The sequence below is a fragment of the Clinocottus analis genome, unplaced genomic scaffold (assembly GCF_023055335.1).
Source record: "Clinocottus analis isolate CAN_PGR_092001 unplaced genomic scaffold, fCliAna1.0.p SCAF_26, whole genome shotgun sequence".
In the NCBI taxonomy this organism is placed as follows: domain Eukaryota; kingdom Metazoa; phylum Chordata; class Actinopteri; order Perciformes; family Cottidae; genus Clinocottus; species Clinocottus analis.
In genome coordinates, this window is record NW_027175998.1 from 1,754,687 (window position 1) to 1,771,137 (window position 16,451).

General features: G+C 44.4%; 1 protein-coding gene across 1 annotated transcript in view; it reads left to right on the forward strand.

The window, feature by feature from the left end:
• Positions 1–2,234: 2,234 nt before the first annotated feature.
• Positions 2,235–16,451, forward strand: part of LOC137794976 (septin-9-like) — a 94,313-nt gene continuing 80,096 nt past the window's right edge. The window contains exon 1 of the mRNA XM_068592172.1: positions 2,235–2,382. Within this exon, the coding sequence (XP_068448273.1) occupies positions 2,361–2,382 (22 nt within the window). The 5' untranslated portion in view covers positions 2,235–2,360. The remainder of the gene's footprint in view (positions 2,383–16,451) is intronic.

Genomic DNA, 16,451 nt, shown 5'->3' on the forward strand with positions numbered 1-16,451 from the left:
TGGCAGTGGCAGTGTGTGGGGATCTGGCGACACCTAGCGGTGAAAATACAGATTGTAACCACTTGAAACTTCGAGTGTCCCTCTTTACAAGTAGTTACAATTACGTGGGACTTTCCTGTTTTATTTTCTTTCATTGTGCTGATGGTAGCGCAACCATTTTGCTCGTGCATTTCAGTGTGTGGTTTTAGTCACCTTAGTTTGTCAATTTGATTTGGTTGATGTGAAGTGAAGTTACATATCATATCACAATATCATTTGCAGTTTACTTTCTTGCTTCTGCAGTTCTTTTTATTTTATTTATGTATCTGTTTATTTTACAGGGACAATGCACTCTGATCAACAGTACAACTGTAAGTGAGCCAGAGTTAGCCAGAGAGGCTAATTTTATCTGCTGTCTCTGGCCAGTCACTTTTATGGCGGCCTGAAAATACATATAAAAAAACAAATTCACAAAACTAACTCAAGCTGTATAAATAAAACACTAGAGGCACATCATACATAAACACCAAACAAGACAAATACACATTTGCACCGAATGGACGGGCAGGACAAACAGTACATTAGTGCTCGCACATCCGATGGGCAACAAGCCGTTCCCTTAAGGCTATGTTTGAATGTTGTGTATGCTTTTTTTGTTTGTATGTGTAATGGCAGATCATTCCATGAGTTTGATAGTTTAATGGAAAATGCGGATCTGTTAAAAGAGCTGGATCTAAGTAAAAAGACACAGTCACGTCTAGTAGCAGATCTAGTGTGTCTGCCACTGAGAGTGTGTTGTTTGAGAAAGTCACTAAGCGGAGGCGGAGTCATACCATGTACAATTTTAAAAACCAGACAGACATCAGTGTATTTAATGAGATTCTCCCAACTCAAGATGTTGTGTTTGATGAGAATATTGCAGTGATGGTGACCTTTTGTTTTTGATTCATGCATTCAATGCATACTTTACTCCAGACCTCTCTTTTGGTGGTCTACATTTAATACAATCTATGTTTTTAGTATAGTCTCTGGCTTTAGTTTATTCTGGGTTGTGCATGGTCTATCAATGGGTCACATATCAAATATATATTCTGTAACTAATTGATGCTCTCCACAAATTCGGCACCAGGTGAACAAAACATGCAACGCATCTGAGACAAGAAACAATTGATCAAATCAATAGAGAGTGTCCCGGGTTCTCACCTTAGAAAGAAGTACAGTTATTGTGTTTGGTGACAGGAGGAGCAGCTGAAGCGGCGCAGGCCGGTGACATTGCACCTCCAGCACGTTGCCCACATCTGCTGCTGAAGGATGAATTCACAAACACACAACGGCATACTTCCACTGATGCTGATTCAACTAACATTCACAGTATAAACCGATCCAACCAAAGTGGTCGGTAACTCATCTGCTCTCTGTGGGCCTGGCTCCACCTGTGATCTGTGGATCAGCCCATTCACACAAATAGCCTAAATGTTAGCTTAAAATCCATGTTTTTCTTGTGCTTCTTTCTTTTCAGAGTGAAACATATTGAAAGATTGCCAGTCTCACTTTTAACCAGAAGAGAGCAGCATCGGACAGTCGTTTAACTGCAGCGCGGCAGAAACAACGTGGCACTGATCTTCTGACACTCATCGCTTCCAGTGGCAGGTTGCACGGTCCTACTTACACTTAGCAACAAAGTGCATCTGTCAACCACAGAGGGCGTTAGCATGTACCGAGCTGAACGTGAGTCTTCTGAGGGGGAGTATCAAAGTGATGATGAGGATAATATATACGGAGTGAAGGTGCTTGAGTCTTCCCCAACACAACGTATGTAATCAAATGAGTTATCCATATTGAACCTAGGATATCTCTTGCTAAATATTCCTCTGATGAATTTATAACATTCACTCTTATGTCAAGGCAGTGGCTGAATAAAACGTATTTTTTTAATATAGTTATTGTTTTTCTTTGTCTGAGCAGCCCAACACTGGATATACTCTGCGCTGTCTCCAATTGGTATCCGTGCGTAAAGGCGCGTCGTTGGAGCCTCCTCCCATCCCCTTTCCCCTCTCCACTCCCTCCCGTGCACTCACACATATATCTTACCATGGTCGTGCGGTCTCGGGACGCTCAAGTAAAGTGCACATCATCGAGCTGAGCGCATCACACGGCATTTCTGCATCTGCTCTGCCCGCAGTCCCACCGCGTCATCACGCACTGGGAGCGAGCTGCACCGAAACAAGTGCGGAGGGGAAAGCAACGCAGCAGAGTCGACTCCGACTTATTGGGTCGACTGAAGCGCGCGAGTGAGGAGGACAGTTGCAGGTTTCCTCTGAGGACCAAAGCTCTGCGTTAACCGACGACCGACAGAACTGGACCAGCGGCCAACCCAGAGCATGAAGAAGACTCCAAATGCAGGTACAGCAGTTTACAACCTAAATGTCAAACATGCAGCTGCAATATACTTTATTATTTGAAGTCGTCTCGTGAGATATCAAGTGATATAAACTCTACAGAAGAATAACTATAAATTGTGCATATAATTGTGACCTAAATTATATTCATAAATATAGGTGCTGGCTTAAATATATATATATATATATATATATATATATATATATATATATATATATATATATATATATATATATATATATATTCTAATCCTTATAAGTAAGTATAATTGTCGCACACAAGCTTTGTTGTAAAATGTTATACTGTGAAAAAAAAAACTGTTGTATCGAAACTTTTCTATTTGTATAAATATCACTTCCCAACTTGCCAAACTCTGTCACTCTGTCGTAGCCCCCGCTGTTGTTTTGGGCCAGTTGTTTTTTCCGGCTGAGTGTGCAGCACCCAGGGGAGCACCTCGGGGTCCCCTGGCTATTAAAGTCTGATGTGCATCATCATCATCATCATCATCATCATCATCATCATCTGTCCTTCTCAGCCTGACCTTCTGTGTGGATGCACTGGCCCCTGCAGGCGGTGCTCTCTGTGTGGACTCATAGTGCTTTAACCCCAAAAAAAATTGCGCGTTTGCGCGCTCACAATGTCGCTGTGAATGCTTTTGCCTGCTCGTGTGCGCTTCTGCATTGTATATGCCCACACAGCTAATAGTGTGTGTGTGTGTGTGTGTGTGTGTGTGTTTGTGTGTGTGTTACAATGCATCTCTGGCTTTGCTCAGGCCCCATCTGTGCACCCCCCCTCTCAACATTTAGAAACACTGGATGGGCTCGAGGGAGAAAAATAAAAGTGCTCGAGATTTAACAGACACAGAAATGTGGCACAAGCTGATGCTACAGAGAAATACACACTTATTGTGACTCTGCAGTTTGAAGAAAAACCTTCATACATGCTATAAAAGACAAAAAGAGAGCCACAATAAAAATATTAAAAAAAATCAAATCCATCAAGTCAAATTCCTCATCAGCAAATTCTTGTTTTGAAAGTTTTGAAACATTTGAGCATTTTCTTTCATAGTTGTGTGAATAGTTTTTTATGTACATGTTAATGCGTTGTAACAGGTTAAGCTTGAAACTTGAATGTCTTTGTGTGTTAGTTTAGTCAAAAGTAAATTGAGTTATACTGCCGAGTCCACATTCTTGTGACTTAAGTCTTGCTCTATCCTCTGCCTGCGCTGTTTCACCCCACAACGGTATCAGCAGTGTGCAAAGCAGCTATCACAAACCCAGCAGCCGTCTGGAGCCATGAGGAATCAGTGCTTGACCTCTCAGGGAATATAAATATGGGAAAGGTCACACTTAGAGGTCAGAGACTGGCGTGTTGAAGAAGTCTTATCACTAACTGTCAGTCTCTGGAGATCCTCATTGCTGCACCTGCATTGACGCAGGACTCCAGTGCAAACACCCTCAGTCTAAATGTTGTCTTTATAAAGTGGGAGATCGGTAGCTTAGTAGGTGGTCCTGCTGCTGCTGTGGAGGAGGAGGAGGAGGCTGGCAGAGGGCAACGACAGTGGCCTCGTCCCTGTGAGTGACGATAACAGGTTTCAGGTGTTGCGACAATGCTTTTTTTTCACATTTTCCACAGGGAACAAAAACAGTCCAAATGTGAGTAGAAAGGTGCTCTCAGCCGCGTTATCGCTGCAGGCCCCCATCAGCCAGGGGCCGGTTGAGAGTAGTGAGCGGAAAGTCAGCAGGCACTGGCAGTCAAAGGCAAAATATGTCATGAAAGATCTTTCGAGAAAGTTGAAGGCGCTGCAAACCACAAGAGGTCTTGAAACATGTGTCCATAACCCGGGTACCCAAGACATTAAGCAGCGTGTCGCAGCAGAATGGGAGATTCGGACAGACACACAGGTGCACACTCAGTCATGGATACACATGACTTATCGCGTGCACCTAGCGGACATAATCTGTACAGTACTTTAACCGTGAGGTCTGTGTGTACTTTGATCATTATTAGCCGGCAGTCCGATCTCTCTCCAGGCAAAGACAAAGCATAAGACCGGGCAGCCACACTCCGCTCTAAGCTCGTAGTAACACCAGCAGCATGTCCACACCACCATCTTGACCTTAAGGTGTGAAATCATCTGTCAGGCTGGAGCATTTCATGGCTGAACTGAGACAGAACCCAATTAGCACTAGCAAACAGCTTTTTGTGTGTGTGTGTTTTTTTTCCCCTCACAAAGTTGCTCTAAATAGGCAGTCTTTTCGACGTCGCTGTCAACTTATGCTAAGCTACAGTACTAGTACGAGAAGGCTGTCACGGCGTGTGACAATGCTGGAGAAAGCAGATGTTTGAAGTTGTGCAGAGGTGTAAGTGAGAGCATCATCTGCTTAACTGGTCGTAAAGAGCTAGAGCTGAATTGTTCTTTCAGGATAAACCATAAAAGCAGACAATACCTCAGTGAGTACAAAGAAACTACATGTGAATACAACTTCACAGCTCTGTTGTTGTCCCACATGCTTTTTTGGGGGCGAGTGCATTAGATCCATGTTCTGTCCAGTCGCTCGTGTTGAATTTCCTCTCCCAAGTGTGCCGTGTCGTCCCTCGGATCACCGTGAAAAAAATATGTTGGCCCTGTTTAGGCAAGTCCGGGGAGACCTGGAGCTTGTTGGACTTAATGAAGTGGATGTACCCAGGTTGTTCTGTTGTTTCAAGTAATGAACAGGGAGACCCAGTGGAGTAAATGCACTGTTCCTCTCTCTCTCTCTCTCTCTCTCTCTCTCTCTCTCTCTCTCTCTCTCTCTCTCTCTCTCTCTCTCTCTCTCTCTTCCCACGCATGAGAGATCCCAGTCAGCTGTGCTATATATTCTCATGGCTGGGTCATTTTTTTCAAAACAGGCTCGTCCTCAGCTTGAATAGACTCCTTTGTGGCGAACACTTGCTGGAGGCTGGTTGAGGGACTTTGTTGGACATTTTTACATCTTTGATAGACGATTTGATAAAAAGGCAGGGAAGCGTTCTTGATGTGGACTCCACGGACGGGTGCTGACACATGTGGTCTCTTTAGGGTGGTCGTGTTAGAACCGTCGACTTAGAACGTGGACTGACTACCGCAATGTCTTTGGGAAACATTCTCATCTCTGACAGTTTTACAAGGAAATGGCTAATTATTACAATGACTCAACGTCTCAGCGCTGTGCGGCGCACTAGAGGGGGCGCCGGCCAGGATTTAGCCTGCCGGATTAGATGTGCTGTAGTGGGTGACATGTGCAGACTTTGGCCCACATACTACAATATTTGACTTAAAGCGTGAATGTACTTCTTATGAGAATATTACTTTTATAAAACTTCTATACGCAACTGAAAAGTGAAGCCATTGCTGCGGTGCCTTAAACCTGCATTATCCCTAATGGCCATGGGGGGGCGACTTCTCTGATTGCAAAAACAAGCCCGATTCTATTGAAGTCTATGAGAAGAAGAAAAAGCATCAATCAGTGTTCAGGGAAGAGTTTCCAAAGTCATCACTGGGTTTTTTAAAGTACTTGAACTCCTGTAATTAATCATTGTGATTATCTTACACTAGGTCTTTGTATTTAGTCGTATGATCGATCGATAATTGTGAAAAAAAACAGTTAGCAGTTAGGTTTGGCAACAATACTGTTCACTAAGGTTCAGAAAAAGATTATCGGCCAAGGAAGAACACACTCAACGTGGGAGTTTTAGAAGAATCCTCTCGCTGACTATTGAAATCGTTGTCAATATGCAGACTAATTGTGTAATGGATGCATTGCTTTAGCGCTTAATTCTAGCCGGTCATAAGCGTAGAAAACACTAATCTGTGCCCGCTGCCCATCACTGCGAATGTTACAACAACACATGACTGAGCTCCAACTGGTACACGGGTCCGCGCAGGCCTTCAGTCTGACGAGCTGGGTCATGGTGTCATCCATCCTCCCACTGAACCACACCAGTGTGTCCCACGGAGACCGAGCAGATGAGGGGAGTCAATGCAGCTCTTTCTTCGCCTCCAACAATGGCTCTTCAGTGACAGCCGAGCGAGATTCCCCTCATCCTGAGTCATACGTTGGCCCGGACCGCCACCACATTCACCACGACCCCCGCGCGATGATAAAGCTGCCTTTATCGCGTCGCTTTTTCATCGGTGAGCGTCTCTTTTAATTCACTACCTGGGAGTCAAGCTGCCAAGCTCTCCGGTTCATATAATCCTTATCACATTAAAATCCCTGCTTGAAAAAGCCTCCGTGAGTATAATACTACCTTTATCAGACCTCCTCCGTGAGTGCCAAGTACAAAAGCTCACCGTCTGATCCCCCCGAGGGCGGCCTTAGATCCCGGTTACTCTGCAGAAGTTTGTCTCATTTAAAGGACTGAACTTTTTTCCCCCCCCCCTCAGATAAACTTTCCTTCAGCTATTATCCTAATCCTTTCTCTCCCACCACGGGAAGTGACACATCCGTCTCTCGTGGCGTTATCTCTCAGTTTATCTCCCTCCTCGCAGCTGTAATTCCTATCTCATCAAATCTAGCTGCGGGCTCTGAAAAGCTGACCACCAATGCACGCGTACCATGGAGCAGACCTCTCTCGCTGCTTGAATAGCACGCGCACGTGCACACGCAAATCCAAGTATGACATCATCTGCCACTGTGTCAGGGTTTGTCTATTAATAGAGATGGCCGATGATGACGTTTTCAGCCGAACAAAGCCCCCTGTGAGTAACATAAGGATGGAAACGGGCCATGTCACTGCTGCTCATCGTGATGAGCAGCCAGCCAGCCGTGAATGATTTAGCCGCATGTTCATTAAGAGAAAACACCTGATGTTACAAGCAGATGCCATTAGTAAAGCATCGGCTAATCATAACCAGAGCGTTTGTGTGTCAGCGATCACATGATGGAGTAACAGGAATAATCATTTCTGTGTCATGTGAGGGATGGAAAAGAATTCAGAGCAAAATAAAGCTCTCTAATGTCCTTTTAATATTCTTTTCTTCCTAATCCAGCTTGAAAGCTGCTGATGCCGTTTACATTCTATAAGTTGGTTCACTGTACTTTTCCAACGATTTTGCCAGGGATTTTTACTTGAGCTCTTTTTGCATTTCCCCTTTCGTTCAAATGACTCACTTCCTGGATTCCTTCACAGTTATTCAGAGGTGAGCTGATGGAGAGTCCAGACTGCTGGAGATGCTGTGACGACGAAAAGATTATGAAAATATTAAATTCATCGTCGGTGAGGATTCACCATTTTCTCCTTGAGATCGTTTAATGCATTTGGATATACGACCACGGCCAGTGTGACCGTATGTGTTTCCATGTATTATAGGATTAAGCTTTATTATTGTCATATTGAATGTTCATTATGCATCTCTATTAATACATACAATTAGTGGATATTAGTGGTTGATAATCAGTGACTTTATCGCAGATATATCGACCACATAATGTGTGGGAGCCTAGTTAAGTATCTTTATGTTATGTATGTTAAAAATTGAAAACATGGCACATGTATATATCTGATATTTCCACTCTCGGAAATCAATATCGGTTTTGGCTGTAAACTAACCCAGTGTTAGCCGGGCCCTGCCAAAAAGTTATTTTGTAGAACAGCCTGATAGAATAAAGCTCATATGGTTATAAAAAAAAGAAAACAAACTGTGCCCCATGTATTCGTTGTCTATGGAGGAGCTCCAGACTTTACATTCACTGCTGTGATTTCTTGCTTGTAGAGAGTGAAGAGTTCATCTTCATGAGAATGGATCAGAATCACAATGAGGGGAATAACGTAAAGGACTTGAGCGCAGCCATCTCAATAAGAAATGACTGGCTAATGAATCCTACACGGCAGTGCGTCATGGATCAGCGTACCACTGCGTAGATGCAGCGTGCTTTTCACACTCGGTCGTCCATTTATTTGGGACGTGCACTCCTCCGCCAAACTCCACATGCGCAGAGATCACCGCAGAGAGTGTGTGTGTGTATATGCATGTGCTTATGTCGAGTATTATGTGTAGACTGTCTGGGTCCGAGTTGTGGATTTAGACATCAGGAGCATGGCACGCTGATTACAGAGGTCCAAAGCCACAGGGAACCACAGGAACTCTCTCCCCGTTCTCCCGTCCCTTCCCCTCTCCTCTTTTCTCTCTTGCTCCGGCACCATCCCTCCATTTGGTTCGGGCTAATTTGGAGGGATGGAGGTGAAGGCAGCGGGCCTCGGGCTAATGTGGCTCTGCCTAATGATAATCAGCCAAATGACATAACTCTCCGCTCCTCTCGCCCGTACTCCATCTAAGTTTACATTTAAGCAGTTAAGCGGTGTGGGTTGTAACGGCACAAAGCCCAATGAGGTACATTACACACTGGAGCGAACGCTAAGCGCTGCTGACAGGCTGCTATTGTTCCAGCTTAACTCATTTCATATGGATTTGTGAAGGCAACATTTTTTTATTCTATTTCTTTTTTTTTACCCTGAAATCCCACAGAAGGGATAAAAGACGGTGACGTGCCGGCCTCTAATCTATCTAAAATGTCCACATACGTACTTATCAATTGCCACAACAGACTCCTTCTTTACTGCGATGGGATCTGGAAATTTGAGGGTATCCCATTTTTAACGGATCCTGCAGCCAGCTCCCACTCACATCTAATGATTACCTTATGGTGGGGAGGAAATAGCCAGCAGTGTTACCACAGCCATGCTGGGACAGACAGACTGCACTAGTAGCACTTTTACAGCCTCTGACAGTCCACATGACCTGAGAGTGGGATTTAAATCGTCAGAGACCTGGACGAGAGGAGCCGTCGTGACTTATAGGTTAAAGGCATGGCGCATTTCTGTGAACCGTGAGTGTGTTTCTATGTGTGTGTGTGTTATGATTTCTTTTCTTCTTCTCTGGTCCTGGAAGACGATTGGCTGAGTGCACCGCAGCGTTGCCTGCCAGTCGCTGACTCAACATCAGTAATGAGTTTGGCCGTGAATTTTTTGCACATTGTTTTGACTCCCGATTTTATGAGCTGTAAAACATCTTCAGAATTTGCGATAAGCTGTTAGTAATTATCGAGGTCAGGGTTTCTGTGTGCAGTTTTTCGCTTTTCAGTGGATTATTCGTGCCACTCAAGGACATTTAGGTCAGCCTCATTGTCGATTTAGTTGTGTTTAACCATGGTTAATGCTATATATACACTAGCAGGTCTAACTAAACACACTCAGATTAGCTTCAGATGATTGTGTTTCATGCTAATTAGCTAATCTCAGCATGTATCTCGAGCATGGTAAACACATTGTCTGAATATATGAAGTGGACGTAGTCACCGTGACATCACTAATTGGGTTTGTGGACTGCCGTCTTTAGCAGTCGCCGCCTTGTTTTTCCTGTAACCAGATGGGACACCAAAGCGTGGAGCCATGTGCAACCAAAACGCTGAATACGAAATTTGTAGGCGACCCAAAAAGTTCAAATAAACCATGTACTGAAACCACCATCAGTCAATCACAAGGTACCCCCGCCCTAAAGCATACCCTGCTTTATGGTCTATTTGACTCTAAATGGACTATAATTTACTAGATGAACATCAAAACTTGAAGCTAGCAATTGAAAGCATAAGCTCATGTCTACAATGTTTACTGGGGTAATAAATCAAGTGAGAGGAAGGGTCTTTTTCTCATAGACTTTTATACAACCAGCCTTCCTTTTTTGATCCGAGGAGTCGCCCCCTGATGTGCTATTATCGCAAGGAAATTACTGCATTATGATGAGATTATCATGCTGTAAATTGGTTACATGTTATGATGAATAGTGACTGACCGGTAGAGACAGGCCTGTATGAAAGCCCACTTTGTCTTCACAAGGCCCAACAGCATGCGTCAGGTATTGTTTTCACCTTGTGAGTCTGTGTGTGTGTGTGGCAAAAATACTGGAGGGGGAACTACCAAGGAAGCGGCTTAGCGTATACTTTGCCAGGTGTTTTCACATAACGGACAGATTTTGTCACCTAGATAGTGTCACGACTGTGCTAGATGTCTTCACGACACTTCACAGGTGTGTAGTTGAGATCGAAATGAAGACAGAGATAGAAGATGAGTGTGATGAGCAGTGCCACCGGACGTAGGAGGGTCGGTGAGCAGGGACGAGCCATCGGTCCCACTGCTGTACGCGGACATGGTGTACATCTATAGAAGGACTTTATATGTATATATAGATAGATAGATGGATAGAGAGATAGATAGATAGATAGATAGATAGATAGATAGATAGATAGATAGATAGATAGATAGATAGATAGATGGATAGATGGATAGATGGATAGATGGATAGATAGAGATAAAGTATATATTGCCAATGAGTGTTAATGAGTGCATCAATGAGTGCATGGGAATCACAAAAATGGGTTTCCAGACAAAGATTTACAAATTGCAGATAAATGATATGTTTACAATTCCCAGACGATCACTCATACCTTTTTATTGAAACCAGGCTCACTTTGTTCACTCAACCCAGCAGGTCGGCCGTTCAGAAAACAACCCTCGTGACACTCAGCGACACGGCTTTCCCTTTTCACCTGAGAAGCACTGGATGTGTCGCTTCAAGTCACTTGAGTTTACATTCAAGACGGCAGACGAGCGTCTCTCCCCTCCGCTTCCATTCAGTGGGAACCGTTTGTGGGCCCATGTGGCGGCCATCAGGCCGGGCGTGGAAGTCTGATTGGAAAAAGGATTTCCAGTCAGATCTCCTCATTCCCACATTGCTGTAATGATGTCTACTCACGTTCTTAAAATGTCTGAGCAACTGGACTTATACTGGGTGGTGGATTGCTTTTAAGAGGACTGCTTGCCAAAAACCTCACAGCTGCTATTGTTAAAAAAAACAAAAAAAACCTTCATCATCACTGCGGTTCCTGCAGCTCACGCAGATGAAGATGGCTCTCTGTGATGAAAATGGGATGCCGATTATTTGGTGTTTCCCCAACTAAGTAGACAAGCACTTCCAAAATAAAAAAAAAACAACGTAAAATCCTTCAGGAACAAGCGATGGGAGCTTCCTGCGTCGACCAAAATAACAGGAGAGCGCGGGGGTCCGCTTTGAAATTTGGCTTGTGAGTGATGTGAAGAGTTGTGTCGTCCCTGTACATGCCCCAGGTTGGATGTGTAGGCTGGAGCAGCAGCAGGGGACACAAATGAGGAGGACAGTGCCTCTCTCTCTCTCTCTTTTCCTCTCTCTCTCTCTCTCTCCCTCGCTCTCTCTCTCCCTCTCTGTCTGTGCATGTGTGAGGGCACGATGAGGACGAGGCATCGCACGTGGAAGATGAGTGCCGCGTAGCGCTCTGGTGAGGTCATCAGACTGTGGCTAGCAGCTTCAACCGCTCTCTCTTCTTTTTTTTCATTCTCTTTCATTCTCCACCATCTTCTTGAAGCTGTGTTAGGTTTTTGGAGAAAGTAGGTTTCTCGCACACTCGAGGGGATTAAGAAAGTGTGTTTGTGTGTGTGGTTCAGCATGCACGTGCGGCCTAACACAGCACAGGGTTACTTGACAATGTGCAACACATCGATCGAGCGGTGGTTTGATGGATTTAATTTGACACCGTACCACAGATCAATACACCGGAGGCGTTTCCCGCAGCACCACGCCGCCCTTTTCAGTTCAGTTCGTGTCGATTCCTCTCGTATGCTTTTTTTTCTTCCTTTTTGAAAATTTTTTTTACGCCTGATGACACAAGCGGCCCCACTTCCTTCTCTCCTTCCTCACCTTATCTCCTTTCTTCTTCCCCTCCATTTACCTCTTTCACTTCCCCTGCTCCCTCCCTCCCTCCTCCTCCTCTTCCTCATCCCCCTCTCCTTTCATCTTTTATCGTCATCCCACTGTTCTTTCTCCTTCATTGTGCATCGCCGCCCCGCAGGCATCCCTTTAGTGTTGGCTGGCATGCTGGTGAGTTTTTTTCCTTCGCTCGGCTGTTATATAACTAAATTTAGCATGTTTGAGTCACGCGTTCGGCCATAGGTCGTGCTCTGAAGTGACGGCTTACATTAATGTGCACCCCAAGGCTCACCATCCACCCGTAGTCAATGTGTGATACACTGTTTTTTTTTTGTGGACGGGGTTGTGTGTAAGCGTTTCTCTCGCATGGGTGAAGAAGCACACGTGTGCGTCTGTGCCTCATGACCATCTGCGTCGTCGGTTGCAAATATAGGTTACACGTTTGCTATAGTAAGTCAAAGAAAAAGAGAGGCTGAGTGCGTGTCTGTGTGTGTCTGTGTGTCTGTGTGTGTGTGTGTGTTTTAATGTGTTTACAGGGTGTACGGTCATGCGAGAGGAATCTGCTGCAGATAACCCTTTGAGTGTGTGTGTGTGCGTCTGGTTTAAAGTGGATGTTCGTGTACACATGTGTTTGTTTTCAGTTTGAGCGTGTTTCGTGTGTGTGTGTGTGTGTGTGTGTGTGTGTGTGGTGGGAGGCTCCGGCTGTATCTCGCCAGCAGGTTGAGATGATGGAGGGGGCAGGTGATGAAAGGTATGAGTGAGGGAGGCCCTCTCGGTCTGTTCTGTCCTGCATCAGTTTGTCTGAATGATGTCCTTTACGAGGCTTCATCTGCTGTCAGGCAGCAGGAAACAGGGAGCTCTTGCATCAGGGAAACAGGAAGTCAGGTTGACTCATCGGATTAATATGCGGTGGCAAAACTAAAATACTCCCCAAAAGATTTCATTTTCGACTTCACGATTTATTGCAGCGAAGGGAATAATCTACTAAAGACACATGAGTGGTTTTTTTTTATTAGGAAAATTATGTATTTCATTGCATACTCTAAAAAATAAAGTGGCTGACTGGAACACATAAGGTTCTTCGGCTCGTCGTTAAATATTACACCTTGACACCTTAATACCTTCACACACCTGTGAGTTTTTATTTTTATTTGAGTCCATGTATTTTTTTGAGAGTTTTACTGCGAATAAAGGCATCGACCAAACATGTAGTGTGCAACGGACATATTCATAATGCACACTATGTTGTACAACAACATGGAGGAAAAACTTTTTTATTCCTTACAACCTTGCCAAAGCCAGAGCGGACCAAATCAACACCTTCTGTGCCTCCCTTTCACAATAAAAGCTCTCCTGAATATAACTGGAATTCAAATTCCCTCAACAAAATAGCTTACTGTAGCTCCATCTTTACAACAATTTACAGACTACAGAGGAGTATTTCACATGTTCATGTTGTTCGCCCCTGCAATGTTTGCAAAGGCCTTTAGGGTGCTAACAAGAACCCACTCTGGAGGTTCTTGTTCGCACCATTTTATCATTTTATTCGAAGATTCATCTAGAACTCTAAAGTAACCCACAACCCGTGCAAGTGTGTGTATGTGTGTTTGTGCCCAAGCCACTGTTTTTCACTCTCACAACTTTAAATGAGTCCCACAACAGAAACACATGTGTGCACAAACACATGGTGTACATGTGTTTACGCGTGTGTCGGAACATACACGTTAAAAGAAAATGAGTCAACAAATGCACGAGCACATGGTGTGTGTTTCATGTGTTTTTTGTTTTTTTTACCCTGACCCTGTGATTAACTGCAGCGTTTCACGTCTGGAAAATGATCGCGAGACGGCAGAACAAAGCCAGCGGCCAAAAGAGACACGTCTCTATTTTTAAAACCACACTTTTGTCACAGCACCAGCATTCTGCTCCGCATATGGATTCAGCATCTCAATGTATTCCGGTTCTGGTTTCATCATTTCATCGCCTTGATCAGAAGTTAGATGTCGGTTGCTGCTCTTCAGCTGATTTTATTTTACAGGAATACAGCAGCTGTCTTAGCCCTTCAAAATAAAACTGTTTATATATTACAAATGTGTTTTTTATGACTATATGCAAATACAAAAAGGGCAATTAGCACTATTGAATGTTTACTATGACCTAAAATCTAGCCAATTCCACCTCGACTTGCACCCTTTACAGCCATTTCGACCAAAATGTTTCACTGAAAACATTTAAAAAGATGGATAAATCCCAGCATCGGCTTATATAAATCCTGTTTTATTCTGATCTTCAGAGCTAGTCAGCCTAAATCTACTCACAGTGCAGCTACTCTTGAATATCCCTAATCTGCCTCCTCTGCTCTGCTTCTCCTCACTTCTCCATTACGGATGTCAGAAAAGGCCTCAGGACTGCTGGGGAGTGGGAGCTCTATGTGTGTGTGTGTGTGTGTGTGTGTGTGTGTGTGTGTGTGTGTGTGTCTGCGTGTGTGTGTGTGTCTGTGAAATGGCCTGTATCTCTCAGATTGCTCCACCCAGCTACCATTTGTGCTCGTGTGACAAACGTACATTTCAGAATGTAAAATCCTGTGAGAGATCTTCCTCGTCCACGCTCTGAAATGTGAAGCATCCAAACATAAACTAACTTCTGGCTAACTTCATAGCAGAGCGGGTCAGACAGAGAGAGGCGTTTGTGGTCACTGCGCGCCGCGCCCGGAGAAACACCAGGTCATGCCGCTGCTTCATCCAGGCATTAGCCTCGCCCGAGATGAATGTTCCTCCGGGCTCCGGCTGCCTGTGTGGGCTTCTGTCTGCTGAAGCTGCTGCTGCTGTGTGTACGTTTGGAAGAGAGGGGCAGAGGAGGGGCGCTCCTGGGAAGAAAGAGGAAGAGGAAGTGAGCAGTTGTGCTGGGCCTTCTCGCCCCGACACGAAAATAAAGACGTTTGCGTCAGATTGTGTGCTCGTGTGTGTTGTGTTGTGTTTTCTCACCAAGACGACGCCCTTGAAGCAATGAAGCAACCCCCCCCCCCCTCTCTCTCTGTCTCTCTCTCTCTCTCTGTCTCTCTCTCTCTCTCTCTCTCTCTCTCTCTCTCTCTCTCTCTCTCTCTCTCGTCCGTATGAGCATTCAACTAAAGCACCTGACGTAGTGTGAAATGCGAGGTGGTGGAGGAGGTGGAGGTGGACGCGTCAGGGACCTTTTTTTCTTCCAAGAAACTGCTATTTGTGTGTAAATGTTGACTTTTTTGTCACGGCAGTCGGTCGTCACATGACTCGTTGTTCAGTCGAGCTAACTTTAAACACACTCTTTTCATAAACCTTCGTTGGTGGTTTTTTGTTTGTTTTACATAAACCCAAACTCCTGTGAACTTGAAAAGACACCACGCACGTAACGAGAGGGAACTGACACGACATGGCGCCCCCGACGCGTACAAAACCTGTATTTTTATTTTTTACTATTTTTTTTTTAATACTTGATATTTTGCTGAATTATTTCTACGACAGACAAAATACGTCACTCAAAAGGTAAGAATAAATACAAAAAACAAGCCATGGAAGACACAACCCCCCCCCCCCCCCGCACACACCCAAAAAACAAGCCTCAGGTAAATGAGTAAAAAATGAAGATATAATAATAAAGCAAAACAATCAAAACAACCATGCAACACTTTGTCAGTCAGTCGAGTCAAACAAATTCATTCCAACATACAGATATATACAAAAAAATATATTCAATGAGTTCTATTCATAAACCTGTGAGGTGAGGGAGGGCGAGTCACCTGTCAGTTTCCTTATTTGACATATATTTGGTCCAGTTGGTCCATCTCCTTATGTATATGCCCTTTCTCAGCCTCATCTTGTGGATTTCTTTGATTATTTCTGTCCAGTTTTCTGTTGAATGTGAGTCAGTTTGTAACCAGTTGTGGGCGATTGCTTTTTTTTTTGCTGCTACTGTTAACATTTTCAGGAGGTACTTGTCGTTTCCTGTTGCTCCTTCTGGTAAATCACACAGATAAAGAGATTTGCACGTAAATGGAGCACATGGAACAGGAAGTAGAAAACACAGTTTCACACATTTGATCTTATTGCTGACTGGTCATCTTCTCGTTCTTGCTCCCATTTCTGTATTTAATGAGTTGGACAACGTGTTGCGCGCCGTGACCCCTGATCTTGTCAGACTGCGAGTTCGAGTTCAGAGGCTGAGGTGACGTTGTTGTGTGTGTGTGTGTGTGTGTGTGTGTGTTTCTACACCCGGACTAGAGTGAGTGTTGATGATGGCAGGAGGAGTGTGTTGTTGGTATAGTGCAGGATGTCTTGGT